Genomic DNA, 23,842 nt, shown 5'->3' with positions numbered 1-23,842 from the left:
TATGCCATGGTCAAGTGAAAATTTATTCCAGGGATGTAAGGATGGTTCAATACATGCTAATCAGTAAGCATAATACATCACAGTGACAAAATGAAAGACAAAAATCATATGATCACATCAAAGATAAAAAGAATATGATACCAAAAACCATTTGGCAAAATTCAACATCCATTTATGATAAAAACTCTTCATAAAAGTAGGTAAAGATCAGAACAGAAATAAATGACATAGAGACTAAAAAGACAATAGAAAAGATCAATGGAATTAAGAGCTGATATTTGAAAAGATAAATACAATTTACAAGCTTTCAGTTTCAACTAAGAAAACAAGAGAACCTAAATAAAATCAGAATTAAAAGAAGAAAAGTTGTATCCGTGCTGTGCTTAGTTGCTCTGCTGCTGCTGCTAAGTCACTTCAGTCGTGTCCGATTCTGTGAGACCCCACAGATGGCAGCCCACCAGGCTCCCCTGTCCCTGGGATTCTCTAGGCAAGAATACTGGAGTGGGTAGCCATGCCCTCCTCCAGGGGAGCTTCCCAACCCAGGGATCAAACCCACATCTCTTATGTATCCTGCGTTGTCAGGTGGGTTCTTTACCATTAGCGCCGCCTGGGAAACCCCATGTACATACAGAATTTTGCAGCCAATTTGATGTGTTTCATAGCTTCCCTGAATTGTAGGTTTAGATTTTGCATAGAGAATCTAGAGTTTTTGTTGTTGACAGTTGTGTGCTCTCCATTGCCTTATTATTAACAGTGCTGTGTCTTCTCCATGGTGCTATTAGGACCTGAGAAGCAGCGAGTCCAGTTTTCTCATCTGTCAAGAACCACGGGTAAGCAGCCATCAGTAGCACACTTTCTTGCATAGACATGATGGGTTATCTTTGTATAATCAGCAGTTATGACTGTTACTTAGTTCACAATTATTTTTCAAGTTCTTAAATATGATATTTGTTACTTTATTTGCAAACAATCCATTGCTTGTGGGGAAAAAGGTGTCATCAGGCACATTAGTTAGAATGGTACATAAAGCAGAGCACTTTGCTTGCATTTTACTTTCTCAGTTTTAGAGATGAGAAAATGAAGAGTGTGAGACGTTTAATAATTTGACCAAAATTAAGGGGGCATATCCTGGACTAGATTAGAACTCAGGTTTCTGAGGTCTAATTTAGTATTCTTTCTCCATACACCTCTCGTCTTACCTGTAGAACACACCTAAGAATAATCATGAAGAAGTACAATTTATTTAGCATATTTGAATGTCAATTAAGAGGTAAATAAAGGCATTCAAAATTTTATATTAGTTGCTTAGTAACTAAAAGATACCATTTGGGAAGATGGGGAAACAGAGTTATTTTCTTACTGACAATTTTGATACAAATGTTTTCCTTTTCACCAGCATACTGATCTTTATGTTCCAGAATGAAGGTTGTGTGGCTGATCAAAATAAAATACTGGAGATTTATTTTTTAATTTTTAATTTATTTTAATTTATGTTTATTTTTTGACCATGTTAAACACTTACCTGATTACCAAGTTGAAAACCACAGATCAAATAATGTTAAGTGGAGCCTAAAGCTTATGCATCCAAGTACTGCATCTTGGACTCTTTTGTTGACCATGATGGCTACTCCATTTCTTCTGAGGGATTCCTGCCCGCAGTAGTAGATAAAATGGTCATCTGAGTTAAATTCACCCATTCCAGTCCACTTTAGTTCGCTGATTCCTAGAATGTCGACGTTCACCCTTGCCATCTCTTGTTTGACCACTTCCAATATGCCTCGATTCATGGACCTGACATTCCAGGTTCCTATGCAATATTGCTCTTTACAGCATCAGACCTTGCTTCTATCACCAGTCACATCCACTACTGGGTATTGTTTTTGCTTTGGCTCCATCTCTTCATTCTTTCTGGAGTTATTTCTCCACTGATCTCCAGTAGCATATTGGGCACCTAACGACCTGGAGAGTTCCTCTTTCGGTGTCCTATCATTTTGCCTTTTCATACTGTTCATGGGGTTCTCACGGCAAGAATACTGAAGTGGCTTGCCATTCCCTTCTCCAGTGGACCACGCCCTGTCAGACCTCTCCACCATGACCCGCCTGTCATGGGTTGCCCCACAGGCATGGCTTGGTTTCATTGAGTTAGACAAGGCTGTGGTCCTAGTGTGATTAGATTGACTAGTTTTCTGTGAGTATGGTTTCAGTGTGTCTGCCCTCTGATGCCCTCTTGCAGCACCTACGGTCTTACTTGGGTTTCTCTTACCTTGGGCGTGGGGTATCTCTTCACGGCTGCTCCAGCAAGGCACAGCCACTGCTCCTTACCTTGGATGAGGGGTATCTCCTTACCGCCACCATTCCTGACCTTCAACGTGGCATAGCTCCTCTAGGCCCTCCTGCGGCTGCGCAGCCACCACTCCTCAGGATGCTCCTCCCAGCCACCGATCTTGCCCTTGGGCGTGGGTGGCTCCTCCCAGCTGCGGCCCATGGCCTTGGGCTCCGGGTGGCTCCTCAGGGTCACCGCCCCTGGCCTCAGGTGCGAGGTGGCTTCTCTTGGGCGCCCCTGACCTCAGACGCTGGGTGTCTCTCCTGGCCTGACCTCACACGCAGGGTAGCTCCTCCCGGCTGCCGCCCCTGACCTCGGACGCAGGGTGTCTCCACCTGGCCGCCGCCCCTGAACTCGGAGGCGAGGTAGCTCCTCCCAGAGGCACTGACCTCAGACACGGGATAGCTCCTCTCAGCCGTTCCTGCGCCATCGCAGCCTGGCACTCTAGGCTGCTGCCCCTGACCACGGAGGTGGGGTAGCTCTTCTCCGACGGGCTTAGTGCGCCGGCTCTCGTAGCAGCCTGCGCTTAGTGATTATACAGTGGAAGTGAGAAATAGATTTAAGGGCCTAGACCTGATAGATAGAGTGCCTGATGAACTATGGAATGAGGTTCGTGACATTGTACAGGAGACATGGATCAAGTCCATCCCCATGAAAAGAAATGCAAAAAAGCAAAATGGCTGTCTGGGGAGGCCTTACAAATAGCTGTGAAAAGAAGAGAGGCGAAAAGCAAAGGAGAAGAGGAAAGATATAAGCGTCTAAGTGCAGAGTTCCAAAGAATAGCAAGAAGAGATAAGAAAGCCTTCTTCAGCGATCAATGCAAAGAAATAGAGGAAAACAACAGAATGGGAAAGACTAGAGATCTCTTCAAGAAAATTAGAGATACCAAAGGAACATTTCATGCAAAGATGGGCTCGATAAAGGACAGAGATGGTATGGACCTAACAGAAGCAGAAGATATTAAGAAGAGGTAGCAAGAATACACAGAAGAACTATACAAAAAATATCTTCATGACCCAGATAATCATGATGATGTGATCACTAATCTAGAGCCAGACATCTTGGAATGTGAAGTCAAGTGGGCCTTAGAAAGCATCACTACGAACAAAGCTAGTGGAGGTGATGGAATTCCAGTTGAGCTGTTTCAAATCCTGAAAGATGATGCTGTGAAAGTGCTGCACTCAATATGCCAGCAAATTTGGAAAACTCAGCAGTGGCCGCAGGACTGAAAAAGGTCAGTTTTCATTCCAATTCCAAAGAAAGGAAATGCAAAAGAATGCTCAAACTACTGCACGATTGCACTCATCTCACATGCTAGTAAAGTAATGCTCAAAATTATCCAAGCCAGCAATACATGAACCGTGAACTTCCTGATGTTCAAGCTGGTTTTAGAAAAGGCAGAGGAACCAGAGATCAAATTGCCAACATCTGCTGGATCATGGAAAAAGCAAGAGAGTTTCAGAAAAACATCTTTGTCTGCTTTATTGACTATGCCAAAAGCCTTTGACTGTGTGGATCACAATAAACTGTGGACAATTCTGAAAGAGATGGGAATACCAGACCACCTAACCTGCCTCTTGAGAAATCTGTATGCAGGTCAGAAAGCAACAGGTAGAACTGGACATGGAACAACAGACTGGTTCCAAATAGGAAAAGGAGTATGTCAAGGCTGTATGTTGTCACCCTGCTTATTTAACTTCTATGCAGAGTACATCATGAGAAACGCTGGGCTGGAAGAAACACAAGCTGGAATCAAGATTGCTGGGAGAAATATCAATAACCTCAGATATGCAAATGACACCACCCTTATGGCAGAAAGTGAAGAGGAACTAAAAAGCCTCTTGATGAAAGTGAAAGAGGAGAGCGAAAGAGTTGGCTTAAAGCTCAACATTCAGAAAATGAAGATCATGGCATCTGGTCCCATCACTTCATGGCCAATAGATGGGGAAACAGTGGAAACAGTGTCAGACTTTATTTTGGGGGGCTCCAAAATCACTGCAGATGGTGACTTCAGCCATGAAATTAAAAGACGCTTACTCCTTGGAAGAAAAGTTATGACCAACCTAGATAGTATATTCAAAAGCAGAGACATTACTTTGCCGACTAAGGTCCATCTAGTCAAGGCTATGGTTTTTCCTGTGGTCATATATGGATGTGAGAGTTGGACTGTAAAGAAGGCTGAGCGCTGAAGAATTGATGCTTTTGAACTGTAGTGTTGGAGAAGACTCTTGAGAGTCCCTTGGACTGCAAGGAGTTCCAACCAGTCCATTCTGAAGGAGATCAACCCTGGGATTTCTTTGGAAGGAATGATGCTAAAGCTGAAACTCCAATACTTTGGCCGCCTCATGAGAAGAGTTGACTCATTGAAAGAGACTCTGAAGCTGGGAGGGATTGGGGGCAGGAGGAGAAGGGGACGACCGAGGATGAGATGGCTGGATGGCATCACTGACTCGATGGACGTGAGTCTGAGTGAACTCCGGGAGATGGTGATGGACAGGGAGGCCTGGCGTGCTGCAATTCATGGGGTCGCAAAGAGTCGGACACGACTGAGCAACTGAACTGAACTGAACTGAAAGCTTATGCTATTTTGGTGTCACTTTTTAAGAAGAATAATAGGACAATAATTTACTTTAAAATCTTTACAAAAATGTTTGAATGTGACAACGAACACATAGCTAGAATTCTTCCTAAGTGCCTGAAGGGACTGATGTAAGAGGCACTGAAACTTTGACTTCATTATTTGAATGTAAATCCATCTCTGTTTGAAACTGTGAATCAAAGCATTTCAAAGAAAATTTCTTCTTTCTTTTTTCCTTTTAAGGCTTCCGTAGTAAGCGTTTTTATTTAATTTGTCCTTCAGTGCACCCTTTACTTTTCTTTGTGTCCATGTCTAAATATGTGTGTGTATTTGCATTTCTCCTTCTTCTTACACTAAAGATAGCATACTCTATGTATTGATCTGTTCCTTGGTTTTCACTTAAAAACATCCTGTAGTTCCCTCTGTATTGCATATCGATTTTACTTTCATTTGCTAGTATGTGACATAGTATTCTATTGTGTGGGTTTAGGATAATGTATTCATCCAGTCTTTTACTGAGGGACCTTTGGGTTGTTTTTAATCTTCGAAATCTTCTCTTTTTTTCAGTCTTTATCCCTTGGGAATCAGGCTTATAATATTTTGGCCAAGTGTATCTTTCTAAATACTATTTAACCATCAAAAATAAAGGCATATGTAATTTTACCATATACTACCAAATTTCCCTCTGTTTTGCATTTCTAAGAAATATACAAGTGTTCTCTTTCTCCAGAGCCTTACTAACAGTGTTTAGTGTGTTTAGATGTTTGCCTGTCTGTTAGAGAGGTATAAATAGTGGAGCTTTTTCATTTACTGCTGTATCCTAGGATAATTTAAACTTTCATACCTCTCAATATGTGTGAGACATTTATCTTTTTTCTGCATTGATGGTCATTTTCATTTATTTTGCTAGATCATTCTGTTTATATTCCTTGTCTGTTTTCCTGTCAAGCTGTTAGGTTTTCTTTTTTTTTTCCTGTTGATTTTTTTGGGGAAACTGTTTACATATATATTATCACCCCCTTGCCCATGAGGGAAATTGAGAGGGGACAATTGTTAGAACCCAGGAGACAGTCAGTGAACTTCAGTGGAGGGAGGGTTAGAGCTCTCCTGAATCCAGCCTCAGAAAAGAAGAAATTTATGCTCTCCTCCCTCCCTTCCAGTCATCTGTAGGAAGCCAGAGATGAGAGGAACTTTTTGATATCTATATCCAGTCACCCTCCCAAGGGAAAAACAAGCAGATAGCAAAGGATAGAAAAGGGATCTGCTGAGACAAGCCAAAGATATTAGCTGCATATCATTGGATGTATTTCCCCTTTGGGGAAAAAAAATGTAATCCAACCATTATTATGCTATAACTTACCAACTAATGATTCTACAACTTCGGAAGAATTCACACAATTTAACCTTTTATTTTAAGGTTAAAGTAGAAGACCTGCTGGAAGAGGGCATGGCAACCCACTCCAGTATTCTTGCCTGGAGAGTCCCCATGGACAGAGGAGCCTGGTGGGTTACGGTCCATGGGGTCACAAAGAGTCAGACATGATGAGCCTCTAAGCACAGCACAACGCAATCAACAGTGGATTTGATTGAGTACCTAAGTGTTCTTAAAAGTGTTACTCGCTCAATTGTGTCCAACTCAGCAACCCCATGAACTGTAGCCTCTATTCATAGAATTCTTCAGGCAAGAATACTGGAATGGGCAGTCCCTTCTCCAGGGGATCTTCCCAACCCAGAGATTGAACCCAGGTCTCCTGCATTGTAAGCAGATTGTTTACTGTCTAAGCCACCAGGGAAGCCCTCTCAGCTTCCTCACCAGGAAGTCATCAGTACCTAAATGGCTTGCTGAATAGCTAAGTTGGAAGGATGCTAAAACCATTAAATGAGATACAGAAAAATGAAGATTATACCTAAAAGAACCTGTCTTAGAGTGAATGCCGTTTGTGTTTAAGGGGAATAATTTGAAAAGCTATTAGGGTTTAAAGGAGGAGGACTGGGTATTAGAAAGCACACTAGAGGCATGCCTTAATAACAACCAACATGCTGTTAATGGTTTTAAGGGGGTGTCAATTTTACTCACCTCAGGGGCAATTGTTCAAATATTTTATGACATGTATGGCATAGATGCAAACCATCCAGAATGTCTATTTGAATAAACGAACCAGAAGCAATTAGCATGAATATAGTTTAGTATTTATAATTGGTCCATGTATCTACTTAGATAGGATTGCTCTAGGACTCAAGACGTTTAATTCCATCTCCTGGGGATCTTATTCAGTTTCATGGTTTTAATTACCATTGATATGTTGCCACACTCAATTTGAAGTTTCTAGTATAGACATCTCTCCTGACATTCAGCCTTAAATATCCAAGTCTTTCCTCACCATATGCATTTGAATGTCTAAAGTGAAGTGAAGTCGCTTAGTCGTGTCCGACTCTTTGTGACCCCATGGACTGTAGCCTACCAGACTCCTCAGTCCATGGGATTTTCCAGGCAAGAACACTGTCTAAAGACATTCCAATATTTATGTGTCTAAAATGTAATTTTTTCCCCAGACAAGGAGCTGCTCAATTGAAATCTTTCATATCTCAACTACGCACAATGTATTCTTCTAGCTGTTCAAGTTAAAAATTATCATCACTATTGTTTATATATTACATACAATAAAATGCATTTTAGGTGTACAGTTTGACAAATTTTAACAAATCACAGCAGTCAAGGTATAAATTTCCATTACCTCAGGAAAAAAGCTTCCTTTTTTCTGTTTTACCCCTGCCCTCGGCAAGCTCTGATTTTAAAAAAAAATTTTCTAAAGTGATATGCAGTAGAATCATACTGTATATACTATATTTTATTTCTGGCTCCTGGACTTTTTGTTCAGCACAATGTTGCTGAAACTCACCCGGAATTCCATGTGATACTGATAAATTGAATCTTGTTGAATATCTCCATAATTTTTTGGTTTCTTTTGTTTTATTGCTAAGTAGTATTCCATTGTATGGATATACTAGAATTTGTTTATCCATTCACCAGTTTGATGGATATTTGAATTGTTTTCAGCTTTATAAATAAAACTGTTAGGAATATTCATGTAAGAGGTGTTTGTATAGACATATATTTTCATTTCTTTGCATTAATTTTATAGGAGAAATTGTCTGGGTCATATGGAAAGAGTATGTGTAACTTTATATGAAATTGCAAAAATGTTTTTAAAAGGGGCTGTGTATTTTTCATTCCCACCAGTAATGCATGAGAGTTCTGGTTGCTCTGCGTGCTCCCCAGCACTTGATATTATCAGCTTTTTAATTTTAGTGGTTGAGTGAATGATACCTCATGGTTTCAGTTCTCATTTCCCTGATGAATGATAATGTTACACATTTTTTCATGGGCTTATTGACCATTCATACATCTGTTAATTATATGTTCAAATCTTTTCTGTATTTTAGAAACTGGATTATCTTTTACTGACTTTTAAAAAGTTTGAAGGCAAGACCTTTGTCAGTTTTGCGTATTCCAAACATCTTCTCCCAATCTGTGACTTTCCTTTCTTTTTTTAACTTAACAATGTTTTTTAAAAAAACAAATTTTCAAAGTTCAGATTCTCATTCTTTTTTTAATGAACCATGCTTTTTGTGCTCTAAGAAATACTTGTCTGTACCAAAGTAGAGGAGATTTTCTCAGATTTTCTACAGTTTTATACTTTTAACTCTTACCTTTGGTTTGAGATTCATTTTGAGTTAACTTTTGTAGATGATTTGTGGTGAGAATTAAATTTATTTGCTTTTTACTATGCATATGTAGCACGTGTTATCATTTCCTCATAGAATCTTTGTGGAACCTGACCATGTAGGTGTGAGTTTATTTCTAAACTGTGCTTTGCCCCATCATATGTCTATTCTTCCGACAATATTACACTGTCTTGATTACTCTCAGTTCAGTTAAGTTCAGTTCAGTTGCTCAGTTGTGTCCGACTCTTTGCAACGCCATGAACTGCAGCATGCCAGGACACCTGTCCATTACCAACTCCCAGAGTTTACCCAAACTCATGTTCATTGAGTTGGTGATACCATCCAACCATCTCATCCTCTGTCGTCCCCTTCTCCTCCTGCCCTCAATCTTTCCCAGCATGAGGGTCTTTTCCAATGAGTCAGCTCTTTGCATCAGGTGGCCAAAGTATTGGCGCTTCAGCTTCCACGTTAGTCCTTCCAATGAACACCAGCACTGATCTCCTTTAGGATGGACTGGTTGGATCTCCTTGCAGTCCAAGGGACTGTCAAGAGTCTTCTCCAACACCATAGTTCAAAAGCATCAGTTCTTTGGTGCTCAGCTTTCTTGATAGTCCAGCTCTCACATACATACATGACTACTGGAAAAACCATAGCCTTGACTAGAAGAACCTTTGTTGGCAAAGGTTCTACTTGTACTTTGTTTTCACTTTATAGTAAAAGTATGAAAATCAGATTATTTCCAATCTACATTTTTCATATAAATTTTACAATCAGCTTGACAAGTCTAAAAAAAATATTATTGGTGTTTTGATTGGTATTGCTTAGAATCTGTAGATTAATTTCAGGAGAATTTACATCTTAACAATATTGATCATTTTCAGTACATGAACATAAAATATATCTCTGTTTTGATATGTTTTAGTATATATCAGCAATATTTTCATTTTTAATGTGCAAGTATTATACATATTGGACTTCCCTGATGGCTCAGAGGGTAAAGTGTCTCTGCAATGCAGGAGACCTGGGTTCGATTCCTGGGTCGGGAAAATCCCCTGGAGAAGGAAATGGCAACCCACTCCAGTACTATTGCCTGGAAAATCCCATGGATGGAGGAGCCTGGTAGGCTACAGTCCATGGGGTCGCAAAGAGTCGGACATGACTGAGCGACTTCACTTTGACTTTCATTATACACATATGTTAAATCTGCCCATAGATGCTTCATATTTTTAATCCTCATGTAAATATATCTTTTTTTCTTTTCCAACTGGACATTGCTCTCTTTCCCTCTCTCTTATCTCTTATCTTGGATTTTAAAAATATACAGATTTAAAATACCTGGCATAATAATTCAAAAGTTAGGACTTAAGATGTTCAAGTTATGTGTAATGAAAGAAAGATGTTATTGCCAACTTCTGTGTAGCATCAGTAATAAAAGTTTTCAACTCTGTTTATAGAGAAGAGGCTCTAACATATCTTTTAACAAATAAATTAGATTAAATTTAATGAATTAGACACAGACAAGTTATGCTTATAATAAGTTTATAGTAATGTGAAAACTAATTTTAATATCATGGCAATATTATTAAAAAGGCAAGAAAAATGTGTGCGTTAAATGTAGCCACTTACTATATTAAAAAATTCAGTGCTTAGACAAAACTAGAAGTAAATACACCAAATGGTTACAAAGTAGCAAAGAAATAGGAATGATTTTAAAAATACATTTTTAGTAGGCTTAGTGTTACTATTTTATAATGAAAAGTGAACATATTCGGCACATGATGGAAATATATAATAAAGTTATTAATTCTAAATTTTTAGTCTATGGAATGTTAATTGTATCATTTTGTAATCAAGTCCTTTGGTGATCTTCATTTAATATATTTAAAATGTTAAGTCAGTACTTTTTCAGGACCAACTGTTGATACTGAGCTCACTGATTTTTATATTGTGAGGATATTGTTTTTTTTTTTTTTAATTTTAAAATCTTTAATTCTTACATGCGTTCCCAAACATGAACCCCCCTCCCACCTCCCTCCCCATAACATCTCTCTGGGTCATCCCCATGCACCAGCTCCAAGCATGCTGTATCCTGTGTATTAGAAAGACTGCAGAGTAACCTGACAATAGATGTATTTATCACAGAAGGCTTTTTACCAGTCATTTAGGTAAATTTTTATACCTTGTATTCTCAACATTCTTAATGTGGTGGTACTAGTTAAACCATGACTCCAGGGCCAACTTATTCTTTAGGCCTGCGAGGTACAAAATACTTTTTGGAGCCCGTGGAAATGTTTTAATTTTAATATATTTTAAAATCAGAGTAAAAAAAGTATAATCATATATATTATTTTTTATTGAAAATTTTAATAGAAAAGGGACCCATGAAAGTCATAATATGGTCCTATATGGCATCTTACAGTATGAGTGTTTCATTTCCCTTAACAATTTTGTGATGACTTCTGGTGAAACATCTGAGAAAATTAGTAACTTGCGGATCTCATGAGAGATCCCAAGAAAATTAAAATGCTAAGTTGAAATATTTCAGCCCAACGCAAAATAATATGCTTTATACAGGGACCTACATCCATCATGTATCTGTCTTTTTTTTTAAGTAACAGCAGTCATCTATACATAGTAGGCTCTTCAGTTTACAGAGCTGAGACTTTCCCAGCTTAGTCACCAGTTGCTGGGTCTCTCTAGCATATTCCAGAAAGACAACAGTTTAAACAAAACTTTGCACGGCAAGAACTGAAATTCTTTATTGATAATTTAATTTGATAATTTATAATTTAATTTTACTGTGAAATATAGTACTTGCCTTTTTGTGCCACAGGTTGTTTTCCTTCCAAATATCATTGATTATCCCAGATGTTTTTTAGTGAATTGCTTTGGTATTCTAAAAATAATGGTAACTGAAGATTGAAGACAACTCAGCATTTAAGTAATTAAGTGACTTTTTTCCCCCAGCATTCTGGTAGTGAAATATTTTATTTGTAATGAAAGATTGTTAATCTTTTAGATCTGATTAAAGCTTGGAACCTCTTTCTAAAAAAAGTAATTACACACTTATATGGTGATGGTAATTTAAGTATTTTTTTCAGTAATGAAATATTTTACACTATTGGGTGAGCTTTTCATACCATACATGGTCCCAGAATCACTGTAATAATTTTGCTTTCTTTGGCTGATGTATATAGGCATACATAACAGAATTTCTACTACATCTATTTCACTTGACATTTCCATGCTCATGTTTTCCTTCATTATTTTTTCTGTTCTTTCTTTCTTAATCCAGGTCCACAGATGAGTTTGTTTAAAGTTACTGTAAAAAGATTTAGGGAAATTTACTTGAAAGTCCCCTATTTTTCTTTCATTTATTCAGTATTGTCTTCTTCCTATTTTTGTTCTTCTTTTCTTCTTACTGTCTTCTCCCACCTTCCAGATCTTAAGTATTACACATACACATGCGTATTCACATGAGCGATCATACTGGGGTTGGTTTCTCTGCATGTCTGTTTTGAGGGAAATCTTGAATTCTGGGCAGGATTTGCTAACATTCTATTGATTGCTTCACAGTCTGCCAAGCGATACAATTTGTTCCTGAGGCGGCGTCTTCTGGTAACCAGTGCGGAATGATAACTGCCTGTGCTTTGGATGACTACATTGCTAGCCTGAGTCATTTTTGTTGTAATGAATGCTATTAATTTGAGGGACTTTGTCATTGGTTCCTATTCCCCAGGCAACTGAGATTTTAGAATGGTGATTCATAATCTTTTTGGGGTCTGATTTAAGCTTTGGAACCTCTTCCTTAAAAAAAAAATGTAGTTGCAAACACACAAATACATGCACGTGCACTCACACATTTTGAATTTACATACAGTTTCAGAAGTTTATGAATTCCCATGAAGAATCCAAGTTTATGAACCTCAGAATAACTACCTTATTCAACAGCCACACAGATGTTTGCCTCACTATAAACAGGCATTTCCAAGAACAAATACAAATACAATCAAATATAAATGAAAAGATACACACACACTGCAAAAAAATGATCTTAATGTCATGTTTTCTGCAAAACAAAAGAATGAGATGTTCTCGTAGTTTTCAGTTACGTGTAACAAAATTATCATGTTTTTCTGCCCCAGTTGACTTCAGCCAGTTTGTGTGAACAGTGCTAAGGATGTCTGCCGCTGCTGCTGCTAAGTCGCTCCAGTCGTGTCCGACTCTGTGCGACCCCATAGACGGCAGCTCACCAGGCTCCCCCGTCCCTGGGATTCTCCAGGCAAGAACACTGGAGTGGGTTGCCATTTCCTTCTCCAATGCATGAAAGTGAAAACTGAAAGTGAAGTCACTCAGTCGTGTCCAACTCTTCACGACCCCATGGACTGCAGCCCACCAGGCTCCTCCGTCCATGGGATTCTCCTCATAACGTTTACAGGGCTACCAGTGATTTCTCTGTATTTTAAAATTTTTTTACAGTTTACAATTAGGAAATGACATAATGATAGAAATGTGGGTTTTTCTAGGTAGCCTTTGGTTTTTGAGAGAAGGGAATTACATATGCTCATGGACAGAGGAGCCTGGCAGACCACAGTCCCTGGGGTTGCAAAGAGTTGGACACGACTGAGCAACTAAGTGCAGCACGTTTCAACTGAACATTCAGCAAATAATTGGATTAAATAGCCTAGCTACTTTGTTTGTTCCCTAATGGAAAAAAGCTCTGACTGTGGTTTTTGTTGATTTCCATATGCACATCTTCTGTCACCAGAACTTCTCTTTGTGGACCTAAATTTAGCTGTTCAAACAATATGAATTCTTACCAATATATGTCATTAAAAAAAAAGAAAACTCTACCAGACAAAATATGACTGACCCAGACTTAGAGCAAAGAGATTATTTTTCCCTCTAATTTTTTGCTTTGATTGTATTTCATCTAATTAGTATTATTTTCCCTTCCCCAGTTTGGTAATTTCATAAAATATGCTAATCCTGTGACAACTTACAAGAGCTCAAATAATTTTTCATTTTGTTCACTTTTTTTAGTGATTTATAATCAAGATCTATAAGATGGTAACAGTTTGAATTTTTCACTTTTTTTTTTTTTACTTTTATGAGGAGAGAGATGACTGTGTATCCTTTGGGATGCAAAAAACTCAGACATAACATTTAAATGACTATATCTTGATATGTAATCTCTACACTCCTTGAATATTTTTTGTTTCTTCATTCTTTTTTCACTCATTTCCTCCTGTGCACTGGGAGCTAGTTCTTTCTGAGGCATACCTGTTATGCATTCATATAACTAAAATACAGTTATTCTGTTCATAAACCACAGATCAAACGAGACTTTTTTCTTATTCTTACTTGACTGATCTACATCCAGTCCTTTTTATGGGTGATTTGCCTGGCCTGACTTGAATGAAAAACAGCATCAGTTCAGTATAGAATACCATAAAAGAAACTCATACACTGAAATAAATACCAGTTATGAAAATTAAAAACCCAGTTCCCCATTCACTAGTTAGCTCAAGCAGTTGGAAAGTTGTCTGTATTATGAATTTGCATCACAGGGTTAGAGAGATCACTGATATGCACTCTATCATCTATTTACATCATTTTAGGTATTATATGTGGACTGTTGCAAATATTAACTATTACATATTACATGTAAACTTCCAAGTGGACCAAATCAGTCAAACTTAAAATCTCTTCTTTTTGAAGCTCTGATGTTTTTGTAGTTTTGAAAGGGGAGGAATTAATGAACTATACATGTGAAGGGTAAATTTGCAAATTTGACTATTTTAATGAGAGAATTGATAACACAGATTTAAACAATGGATTGATTTTGGCTCACTTAAGTAATTGATTTTGAAAAGGAGATTTGTATGCGAGTTTATTTGAATTGAAGCCAGCTAGCAAGCTAACTTGCTTTCTAATTTTTAGCTGCATCTTGGTTTTATTTTAACCCTTTAAAATGTTAATTAAAAAGTAGCAATTTTATGAAAATATAGCATGAGCATTAATTATGTTTTTGTTCTTGCAGTGTTCTTGTACTAATTCATGAATTAGTCTGTAATTAATTATACCCCTAAAGTAGTATGTGACCATGAATTATTTGTTGGACTAATTGTTATTTTGCTTAATGAAGTAACAAGTCTCTCTGAATATGCTTTTGGGATCAATGTATACATGTATTCATTTTGTATTTTGGTATAATTGTAGCATTTTTATTATATGCGCATGTACTCAATATGCTTAGTTTCATCTTGAGTCTTCATTGTTTAATATGTAACTTCTTTATGAATGTGACTTTCTAAAATAAGCATGATCTTCCATTGATGAAAGCTCTGTCTTCATCTGTCATTTTCAGAAAATGAAATTAGATGGTGACCAAATTTGAATTTAATTTCTTTCATTTTTTTACCATCTGAAAATAAAACTATAATTTAAAGCTGTGCCATTCATGTCTCCTGCAGTTTAAAAAAGATGAACAAAGCAAAGATTCTATCTTCTTCAGAGACGGGATTAGGAAAATTGATTTTGTGCTTTCCTATGTTGATGACATAAAGAAAGAAGCAGAATTGAAGGCGGTAAGTATTTACAAGAGAGAGAGATGGGAATAATAAAAAGAAGCACATTCCGTAATTTGACAGGGATGTTTCCACTGAAATTATTTTGTAAGAGTTAACGGCCCCAGAGTATTTCTGGAAGCAGAAACTGAGTGGAAAGACTACAAAACATGCAACCCCAAAATGCATATGTAATTTCAACTTTTTTTTTTTAACATTTTGGACAGTGGCTTCTTTTTGTAGCTCACCTTTGTTCTTAAATGTGACCACCAGAATTTGAGGTGTATGTATGAATATAATATTTATCTTTTGTATTCAATATCATTTCAGCTTTCATTAATCCATTCTATCTGAAGTAGCCTTGACATTATGTTCTTTCTGAACTTACATTATCACTTTCTAAACTTACATTATTTGTGGTTTTTTTTCCCACTTGTCTACTGTCTCCAACACCATTAAGTAAGTTCACAAAACCAAAGACTTTGTCTTTGTTACTGGATGCTCAAATGCCTAGAGGAGTAGCTGGAGAATAATGGATGCTTAATAAATATTGGTTGGTTGGTTTAGTCCCTAAATTGTGTCCAGCTCTTTTGCGACCCCATGGATTCTGTAGCCCACCAGGCTCTTCTGTCCATGAGATTTTCCTGACAAGAATGCTGGAGTGGGTTGCCATTTCCTTCTCCAGGGGATCTTCCTGACCCAGGGATTGAACCTGGGTCACCTGCTTTGCAGGCAGATTCTTTGCTGATTGAGCCATTAAATATTTGAGGTGTCCTGCAGTCCATGGGCAGAGAAGGCAATGGCACCCCACTCCAGTACTCTTGCCTGGAAAATCCCATGGACAGAGGAGCCTGGTAGGCTGCAGTCCATGGGGTCGCCAACAGTCGGACACGACTGAGCAACTTCACTTTCATTTTTCACTTTCATGCATTGGAGAAGGAAATGGCAACCTACTCCAGTGTTCTTGCCTTGAGAATCCCAGGGACGGGGGAGCCTGGTAGGCTGCTGTCTATGGGGTCGCACAGAGTTGGACACCACTGAGGCGACTTAGCAGCAGCAGCAGCAGTCCACAGGCCCTCAAAGAGTTGGATATGACTTAGTGACTGAACAACAGCAATGGGTAAGCATATAAACACACATTTACTAACATGCTTAACATAGGAAATAAATGTCCCATAAAGTAAAAAACTAGAGATATTATGTAAGTCTCTGTACATATCCCTCCCTGTCCTTTTCTTCTGTTCTTTCCCTGGCAACTCTTCCACTAGGGCACTAAAATTCATTCACGGTCACCACTTTCAGCTCTTGTCTGAATGTCTCTTCAAGCCTAGCTTCTCTTGGGGATTTGATGCCTTCCCCAGAAGCCCGCTTAAGTGGTGGCAGTTTTTCCCCTGCAGACTGTTTTTCCAGAGATGGATGAATGCCTGCTTTCCTTGTATCTAGTTGTTGATTCCAGTCCATCCTCCCTTGCTTAGCCCTAAAACTCCTGAGCTTTAAATCTCATCAGAGTTATCACTACCTAGCACTGTTGCTACCCTTATTCTGTCCCTGATCTTCCAACAGCGAAGATTTTGTTAACAAAACGTTTCTCAACAATTTTAGCTCCTGGTTCACTATTACTCTACACCCAAGCTCCTTTTTTAATTATTTATAATCTCAGTGCATATGTAGATGATTATTTTGGCATCCGGCCTCTCTGTTCCTTGAACTCCCTTTTCCAATTATCTTAGTCTCTAACTCAGCTCTTCATTCCCCTAGAACTTGCCATTACTAATAGCTACAACTCTTTACAATCTCATTCGAAGTATCCAGCTGTCTGACCAATACCTGTCTTCCTTCAACTCACCAGGACCAGATTAAATATAATTATGTTAATCTTCTTACTGCTGCTCCTTATCTTTATGCCCTTTTTTATGCTTGTTCAGTTTAAACCTCATATCAAATTATCCTGTATGGCATATGCCATCAAACCCCTTGATCCTCTCTCAGTCATACTTAACTTTGCAAAACAACTTCATTAAACCCAGCTGTCTACCTACTACATGCCAGAACCATGCAGAAAGAAAGACATCTCACCCACTTACTGACTTTATCTCGTATTTGTGCCAATGGACAAATGCTTAGGTCCTTAATGCTATCTGGCAGTCACACTTTACTTCTTTAAGTTATTCAGTTTCCCAATCTGCTGGATGACTGTTTTATAACCTTTTCTCTCTCTTATCTGGATGTATCCTCCTTATTTTCAAGCTTGGCTGACCGCTTTTCTAAGTCACTGAGAAAACTGAAGCAAGTAGAAAAGAAATAATTAATTTTCATTACCATATCTGTCCATCTACCAGTCTCTTCATCTGTGTAATCTACCTTTCTTTCTGTTACCACAGATGAGCTGTCTGTCCTTCTGCCTAAAGCCAAGAACTCTGCTTGTGTCCTGAATCCATTTTTAGGGATCAGAAAGACTACCCCAGGTTTGCTGTTTCATTAAAAGACCTCACAGGACACAGCATGCAGCCATACTCAATGGCTATGATATATTGCACTGAAATAAGTAACGCAAAATCAGCAAAAGGAAAAGAATGCATGGGACAAAATCCAGAGAAAACAAGATACAAGCTTTTAAGAGTTCTCTCCAGGTGGAGGGGAGTCATGGGACACACTTGATTTTTCCAGTAACAATGTGTGACATTGCACTGGAAGTGTTGACTGCTAGGGAAGCTCATTAGTGATGCAATGCTGTAGGATTTTACTTGTCACCTTCTGCTGAGCTCATAGCGATATTTCATAGTCCTGAAGGGAAGCAGGTGTTCAGTATAAATGACATAGTTTGTACAAAACAGGTGAAGTAAAGTCAGCCACTCTTAGTAGTTCCGACAGTGGTGGGAACACTCCCCAAAACCAGTTTCCAAACACCAGAACCAACTTGCAGCCAGGCCTCTCTATCTTAGAGCAGTTTTAAGCCTGTTATAGTATGCCTACTTAGGGATGTTGCTTTTATGATTCTTTCTCCCTTAAACTGCATTTTGTGTTGTTCTTTACTGAATCATTTCTTTCAGCAAATGAATGTACTGTTGATTTTTCCTTATTTAAAAAATAAAAATTAAAAAAGCAAGAACAAAAACCTCTTGATCTCAGTTTCCCTGCCAGCTACTGTCAGTTTCTTAGTTTTCTTTTGGCTCAGTTTTCTCTTAAACCCGTTCCTATCAGGCCTTAACCTCACCCACTGCTCATCTTTATATAAATGAATCTAGCGTTCAAGTCTCAACCCTCATTTTGCTCGACCTGTTAGCAGCATCTGCCACCCCTTAGCATTCCTTTCTCTATGCTGCACATTCTTGACGTGGCTTCCGAGTCTCCACATTCTTTCAGCTTTCTTATTTCACTAGCCATCCCTTTTCAATCTTTTCTTCTCCCTCATCCCTTGTGAGCATAGTGCCTTAGGCTCTGTCCTTGATCCTCTTCTTGTCTCAATCTATCTTGAGTTCTTTGATGATACATCCAGTCTCACAGTTTTAAAATTTAAGACCATGTTTATGCTAATTCTGTTTACTTTTCCACTTCGTACATCTTCCCTATATGGCTGTTCTGTATCTCTACTCGAAAGTCTGACAGAATCTCAGACTCAGCAGGTCTAAAATGAAATCCTGGACTTCTCCCCAAAGCCTGATTCGTCTATAAGTCTCTTCCTTGTTTACAGTTATTTATCATATATTCAGTAGTTATAAAGGACAGAATTTATAGTGTATTGTAAATGGTCCAGTTAAATCACTTTTTAGTTTATATCCCTAGAAGGTAAATGTCATGGCAATTTGGCACCCATCATCATTTATTTAAAAAAAAATGAATTATATGAAGAAACTCTTTTTTAACACTTCAAATTTTACATAATTTACTTTTCTCCACTTAAAATTTTCCTTCCACTTTTTCTGTGTAATTTTTTCCTAATTTAAATGTGTTTTATATTTAGGAGGCTTCTATCATTTGTTCAGTCAAGTTTGCTACAATAAATGTGTATGTACATTGAAGGGTTTTTATTTCTTCATCAAAACAGTCTAAACCTAAAGCTTTTTCTTTTGTTTTTTGAGTGTTGTTTTTTTTTAAAATACAGTTGTACAAGTACATAATTGGTAAAACTTGAAATACAATGTTTGACAAGTAATTATCAAACATCAAAAGTAAACTCATCCTAAATGCATCAGTTAATGAAATGAATGCATGGGCTTTAAACAATATCTTCTTTTTCTTTTAATAATTTTGTTGATTCATTCATATGTGACTGTGCTTGGTCTTCATTGCTGCTGCACAAACTTTCCTCTAGCTGTGGCTATCAGCAGTTACTCACTCGTGTGGTTTTCAGGCTTCTCGTTGCGGTGGAGGAGCATGAGCTCCAGGGTGCGTGGACTTCAGTAGCTGCAGCACGTGGGCTTCCGTACTTGCTACTCCCAGACTCTAGAGCACAGGCTCAGTAGTTGCGGCACACAAGCTTAGTTGCTCCGCGGCATGCGGGATCCTCCAGGACCAGGTGCTGAACCCATGTCATCTGCCCTGACGGGCAACTCCTCAGCACTGAGCCATCAGGGAAGCCCAGCCGAATTTTCTTTATTTGTAGATGAATGAGAATTATTCCTAGAATGAGATGAGGTCCGTCTAGTCAGCTTCAAGTATATTCTTTTTTTTAATGTTAGTATGAATTAGTCTTGTTCAGATAAATAAGCAGATTGGAATAGAAATGGTACTGTTTTAGCAGCTTTAATCTTTTTGGGTGAACTCCTGAATTACAGCAGCAAATTGCAAAGTGATTTGTCTTAAAGGTAATATTTAATGGTCAATCACCTAACAATACTTAGCTCAGCTTTCAATTTTACTGAAGTCAGAGAACTGGTGTCCACATGTATCACAAAAGCATTTGTTACTGTAATGAGAGGAGGTTTTCACTTTTTTTGGAAGAAAAGCTATGACCAACATAGACAGTATATTAAAAAGGAGAGGCATTACTTTGCTGACAAAGGTCCATCTAGTCAAAGCTATGGTTTTTCCAGGAGTCATGTATGGATGTGAGAGTTGGACTATAAAGAAAGCTGAACACCGAAGAATTAATGCTATTGAACTGTGGTGTTGGAGAAGACTCTTGAGAGTCCCTTGGACTGCAAGGAGATCAAACCAGTCAATCTTAAAGGAAATCAGTCTTGAATATTCATTGGAAAGACTGATGCTAAAGCTGAAACTCCAATACTGTGGCCACCTGATGGAAAGAACTGACACATTGGAAAAGACCCTGATGCTGGGAAAGATGGAAAGCAGGATCAGATGGTTCGATGGCATCACTGATTCTATTGACATGAGTTTTAGTAAGCTCCAGGAGTTAGTTATGGAAGCCTGGCATGCTGCAGTTCACGGGGTTGCAAAGAGTTGGACATGACTGGGTGACTGAATTAAACTTATTCACTTTTTTAATACTGATAATGTACTTTGAATGTCCTTCTCACCCCTTGTTTTTTTGTTTTGTTTGTGCTTTCCTGGAGGATTGCAGCCTGCTTTTTCTTTTGGTCATATAGGAGAAGGATAATTGTGAAAAATATCAGATAGGGGAGAATTGTTCATAAACATATTCTCACATGTTGTAAACGTTGGATGTTGGAGAAAAAGAGCACATTAAAATTATATTCCTTGTAAAGTTTGAAGATCTCTCAAGGTGGACATATTCATTTGAAGATATGTCCTGTGATATCCTAGTAAAACCTTTTAAAATTTCATTTACTATTTTTCATAGTTATGTCATAATTTTTTACATTTAAGTCACAATTGTAATTTTTCACACTTGCATAAGGGTTAACTCATACTTGAATTATACTCAAATCACAGTTATAATTTTTCACACTTACAGTTAAAGCCAAAAGCATTTTGAACATTAATTATTGTTTTAAAGCTCACAAGTAATGATTATTTGCACTTAATTGAATTAACTTTAATTTTACCTTTTCTGAGTGAAACTATTCTTCGTGATTAAAAAGTCATGATGATATTTTGCCTGAAAATTGCATTAAATATGTCATTTGTTTAAAGTGTCTGATATCTTTGTAGGACTGAGTCTTCCCAACTAGAAGTGTAATATATCTCTGTTTATCAAAATGTTTTATGTTAATTTAGTAAAGTTTTCTGTATTTTTTTTTCCAGAGAGCAGTCCTGCATATTTCCTGGAGATTATTCCTGGATATATTGATTTTTATAGTTATAGTGTGAATTATAATACAGGTGAAAAGCCATTCATGGCACTCAGATGGGGGTAATACATAGAATGCTTTTATATACAATCAGGGAACATCTGAAGGCCCAGTCATTGTGTAACAAGTCTGTTTATCACTGGGCAAATAAAAGTATTTTACATAATTCTACTGATTTGTTTTTCCATAGGAGAGAAGAAGACAATTTGAACAAAACCTCAGAAAAACTGGTCTTGAGTTGGAAATTGAAGATAAAATGGTAAATGAAGTTATTAGTCTATACCAGAGTGTTGGTTTTTTAAGTTTTGTTTCCTTGTACTCTGACCTTTGATTGACTAGACTGTTGTGTTTGAGAGCAAAATAAGTTTTTCTGCCTACAGACATTTACACTGGGGTTGACAGGGCCTGTGATATTCCAGGTAAATAACTTAGGTCGGTGCTCTGAAATTGAGATGATGAGTGATGAGTGGAATGCCTCAAGAATAGGCATGCATAGTTCTCGTCAGGATCCAGAGAAAGTAAAGACATGGTTTTTGTTTCATATCTGTCTCATTTTGAAGGTGGCCTATAATCTAACACTTTGACTAGTTAACCTGGCTATCTTACAACACAGACTTTTAGTTAAGGCCTAGACATTTTTTTCTGTTCATTAACATGACATTTTTTCCCCCTAACCTACCGTTTACTTGTTTTGAATTTCTTTCCAAATTGCTTTTAAAGACCTATTTCAGATCCAACCCTGTCCATGAAATTCTAATACTCTAGTTCTAAATTAATATTCTCTACTTTGTATTTATTGCTGAATTTTTTCTTACTAAACTCTAATAAATATGAACTATACCATGTATTCTATCTGTAACTTAACTCTTCTCCTTTGTAATGAACTGTTCTTACCTAAAGTTCTTCCTCTAGGTGTAGGCAATACATTGAAACTGGGTAAGAAGAGCAAGTACACCTTATATTTTGTGTGTATTTCTCATATGTCCTAAGCACAGTTCTGAGCTAATAGCTAGTTGTTAAAAACTTGAGATTGTCCAGAACCGCATGTGTTTCTATGGATATCAGGCTAGTGTACATTGACCCTGAAATATATTTTTAAAAAAATTCTCGCTTTGTTTTCTATGTCTCTTCCTTTCTCACACACATGAATAATGTGTTTGTATATACATGTGTGTGTGTGTGTGTATGTGTGTGTGTGTTGCTATTTTTAGCTGCCAAGACTCTTTTGAAACCCAGTGAACTGTAGCCCACCAGGCTCGTCAGTTCATGGGATTTCCCAGGCAAGAATGCTGGGATGGGTTGGCATTTCCTTCTGCAGGTGATCTTCCCTACCCATGGATTGAACCTGTGCCCCTTCTGCATTGCAGGCAGATTCTTTACCACTGAGCCACCAGGAAAACCCACATATTATACATATACACACACACACACACACACACACACACACACACGTATGTATCTCATATACATATATATGAGAAAGAAATGGCAATCCACTCCAGTATTCTTGCCTGGGAAATCCCATGAACTGACAAGCCTGGTGGGCTACAGTCCATGAGGTTACAAAGGGCCAGATACACCTGAGCAACTAAACAAGAAGAAGGTATGTACCACTGTTTTAAGCATTACTTTTCTAGAAATTTTGCTGAAATTTTTCAAAAAATTGAGAATGGTGTGACATCTTTAATTTGAGGTTTTGTAAAAATTTTCTTTCTTTAATCAATTTAGTAATCTTTCCACTATTTTACCTCCATTTTATACAGAACTCCGAAGATGGAAGGACTTACTTTGTCAAGATCCATGCCCCTTGGGAGGTGTTAGTTACTTATGCCGAAGTGTTGGGAATCAAAATGCCTGTTAAGGAGAGTGATATTCCCTCAGCTGACAGAACCCCTTTTAGTTGTATGCTTGAGCCTCTGAAGCTCCCAAGGGGCGTGAAGCATCCTACTCCGGATTATTTCACTGTTCAGTTCAGCAGACATCGGCAAGAGCTCTTCCTCATTAAAGATGAGTCAAGCTTCTTTCCATCCTCATCAAGAAACAGAATTGTAGGTAGAGAAGACCTTTGGGTACATCCCTTCAAGTGTGCTTTTATATGTGTATATGTGCAATACTATGACTACAAGGTGTTTCTGTGTAAATTTTGATGTGTTCCACGATATTGGGCAGATTTGAATGTCCATCTTGGACCACAGAACCCTGTCAACCTCCCTACTTCTCAAATTGTTTAAAAGTGAATAGTTGACAGTGTGAATATAGCAAAGAGGCCTCATGCAATACTGGGGAAATTACTTAATTAAGACCTAGAGGACTTTGATGTTGTAAGATTTCTGTAAAATCATTCTATAATTTTAGCCTTTGGTTTTATATATTCAGTGCATATTAGGAGAAATATTGGTCATTCCAAATGGAAATGAAGTGTTTTAATTTC

General features: G+C 37.9%; 1 protein-coding gene across 3 annotated transcripts in view; it reads left to right on the top strand.

Moving 5' to 3' along the window:
• ANO5 (anoctamin 5) overlaps positions 1–23,842 on the top strand; it is a 95,662-nt gene that overhangs the window by 13,036 nt on the left and 58,784 nt on the right. For 2 of the 3 annotated variants that reach the window (XM_018043540.1, XM_018043539.1), the window contains exons 3-7: positions 783–830; positions 12,204–12,245; positions 15,104–15,217; positions 21,602–21,670; positions 23,175–23,459. In XM_018043540.1, coding sequence (XP_017899029.1) covers positions 783–830; positions 12,204–12,245; positions 15,104–15,217; positions 21,602–21,670; positions 23,175–23,459 — 558 coding nt within the window. The remainder of the gene's footprint in view (positions 1–782; positions 831–12,203; positions 12,246–15,103; positions 15,218–21,601; positions 21,671–23,174; positions 23,460–23,842) is intronic. The other variant, XM_018043541.1, reaches the window with a different exon arrangement.

This window comes from Capra hircus, chromosome 29 (genome assembly GCF_001704415.2).
Source record: "Capra hircus breed San Clemente chromosome 29, ASM170441v1, whole genome shotgun sequence".
Taxonomy (NCBI): Eukaryota; Metazoa; Chordata; class Mammalia; order Artiodactyla; family Bovidae; genus Capra; species Capra hircus.
The sequence above is the reverse complement of the archived record's forward strand: the minus strand, read 5'-3'. Positions and strand labels throughout refer to the sequence as shown.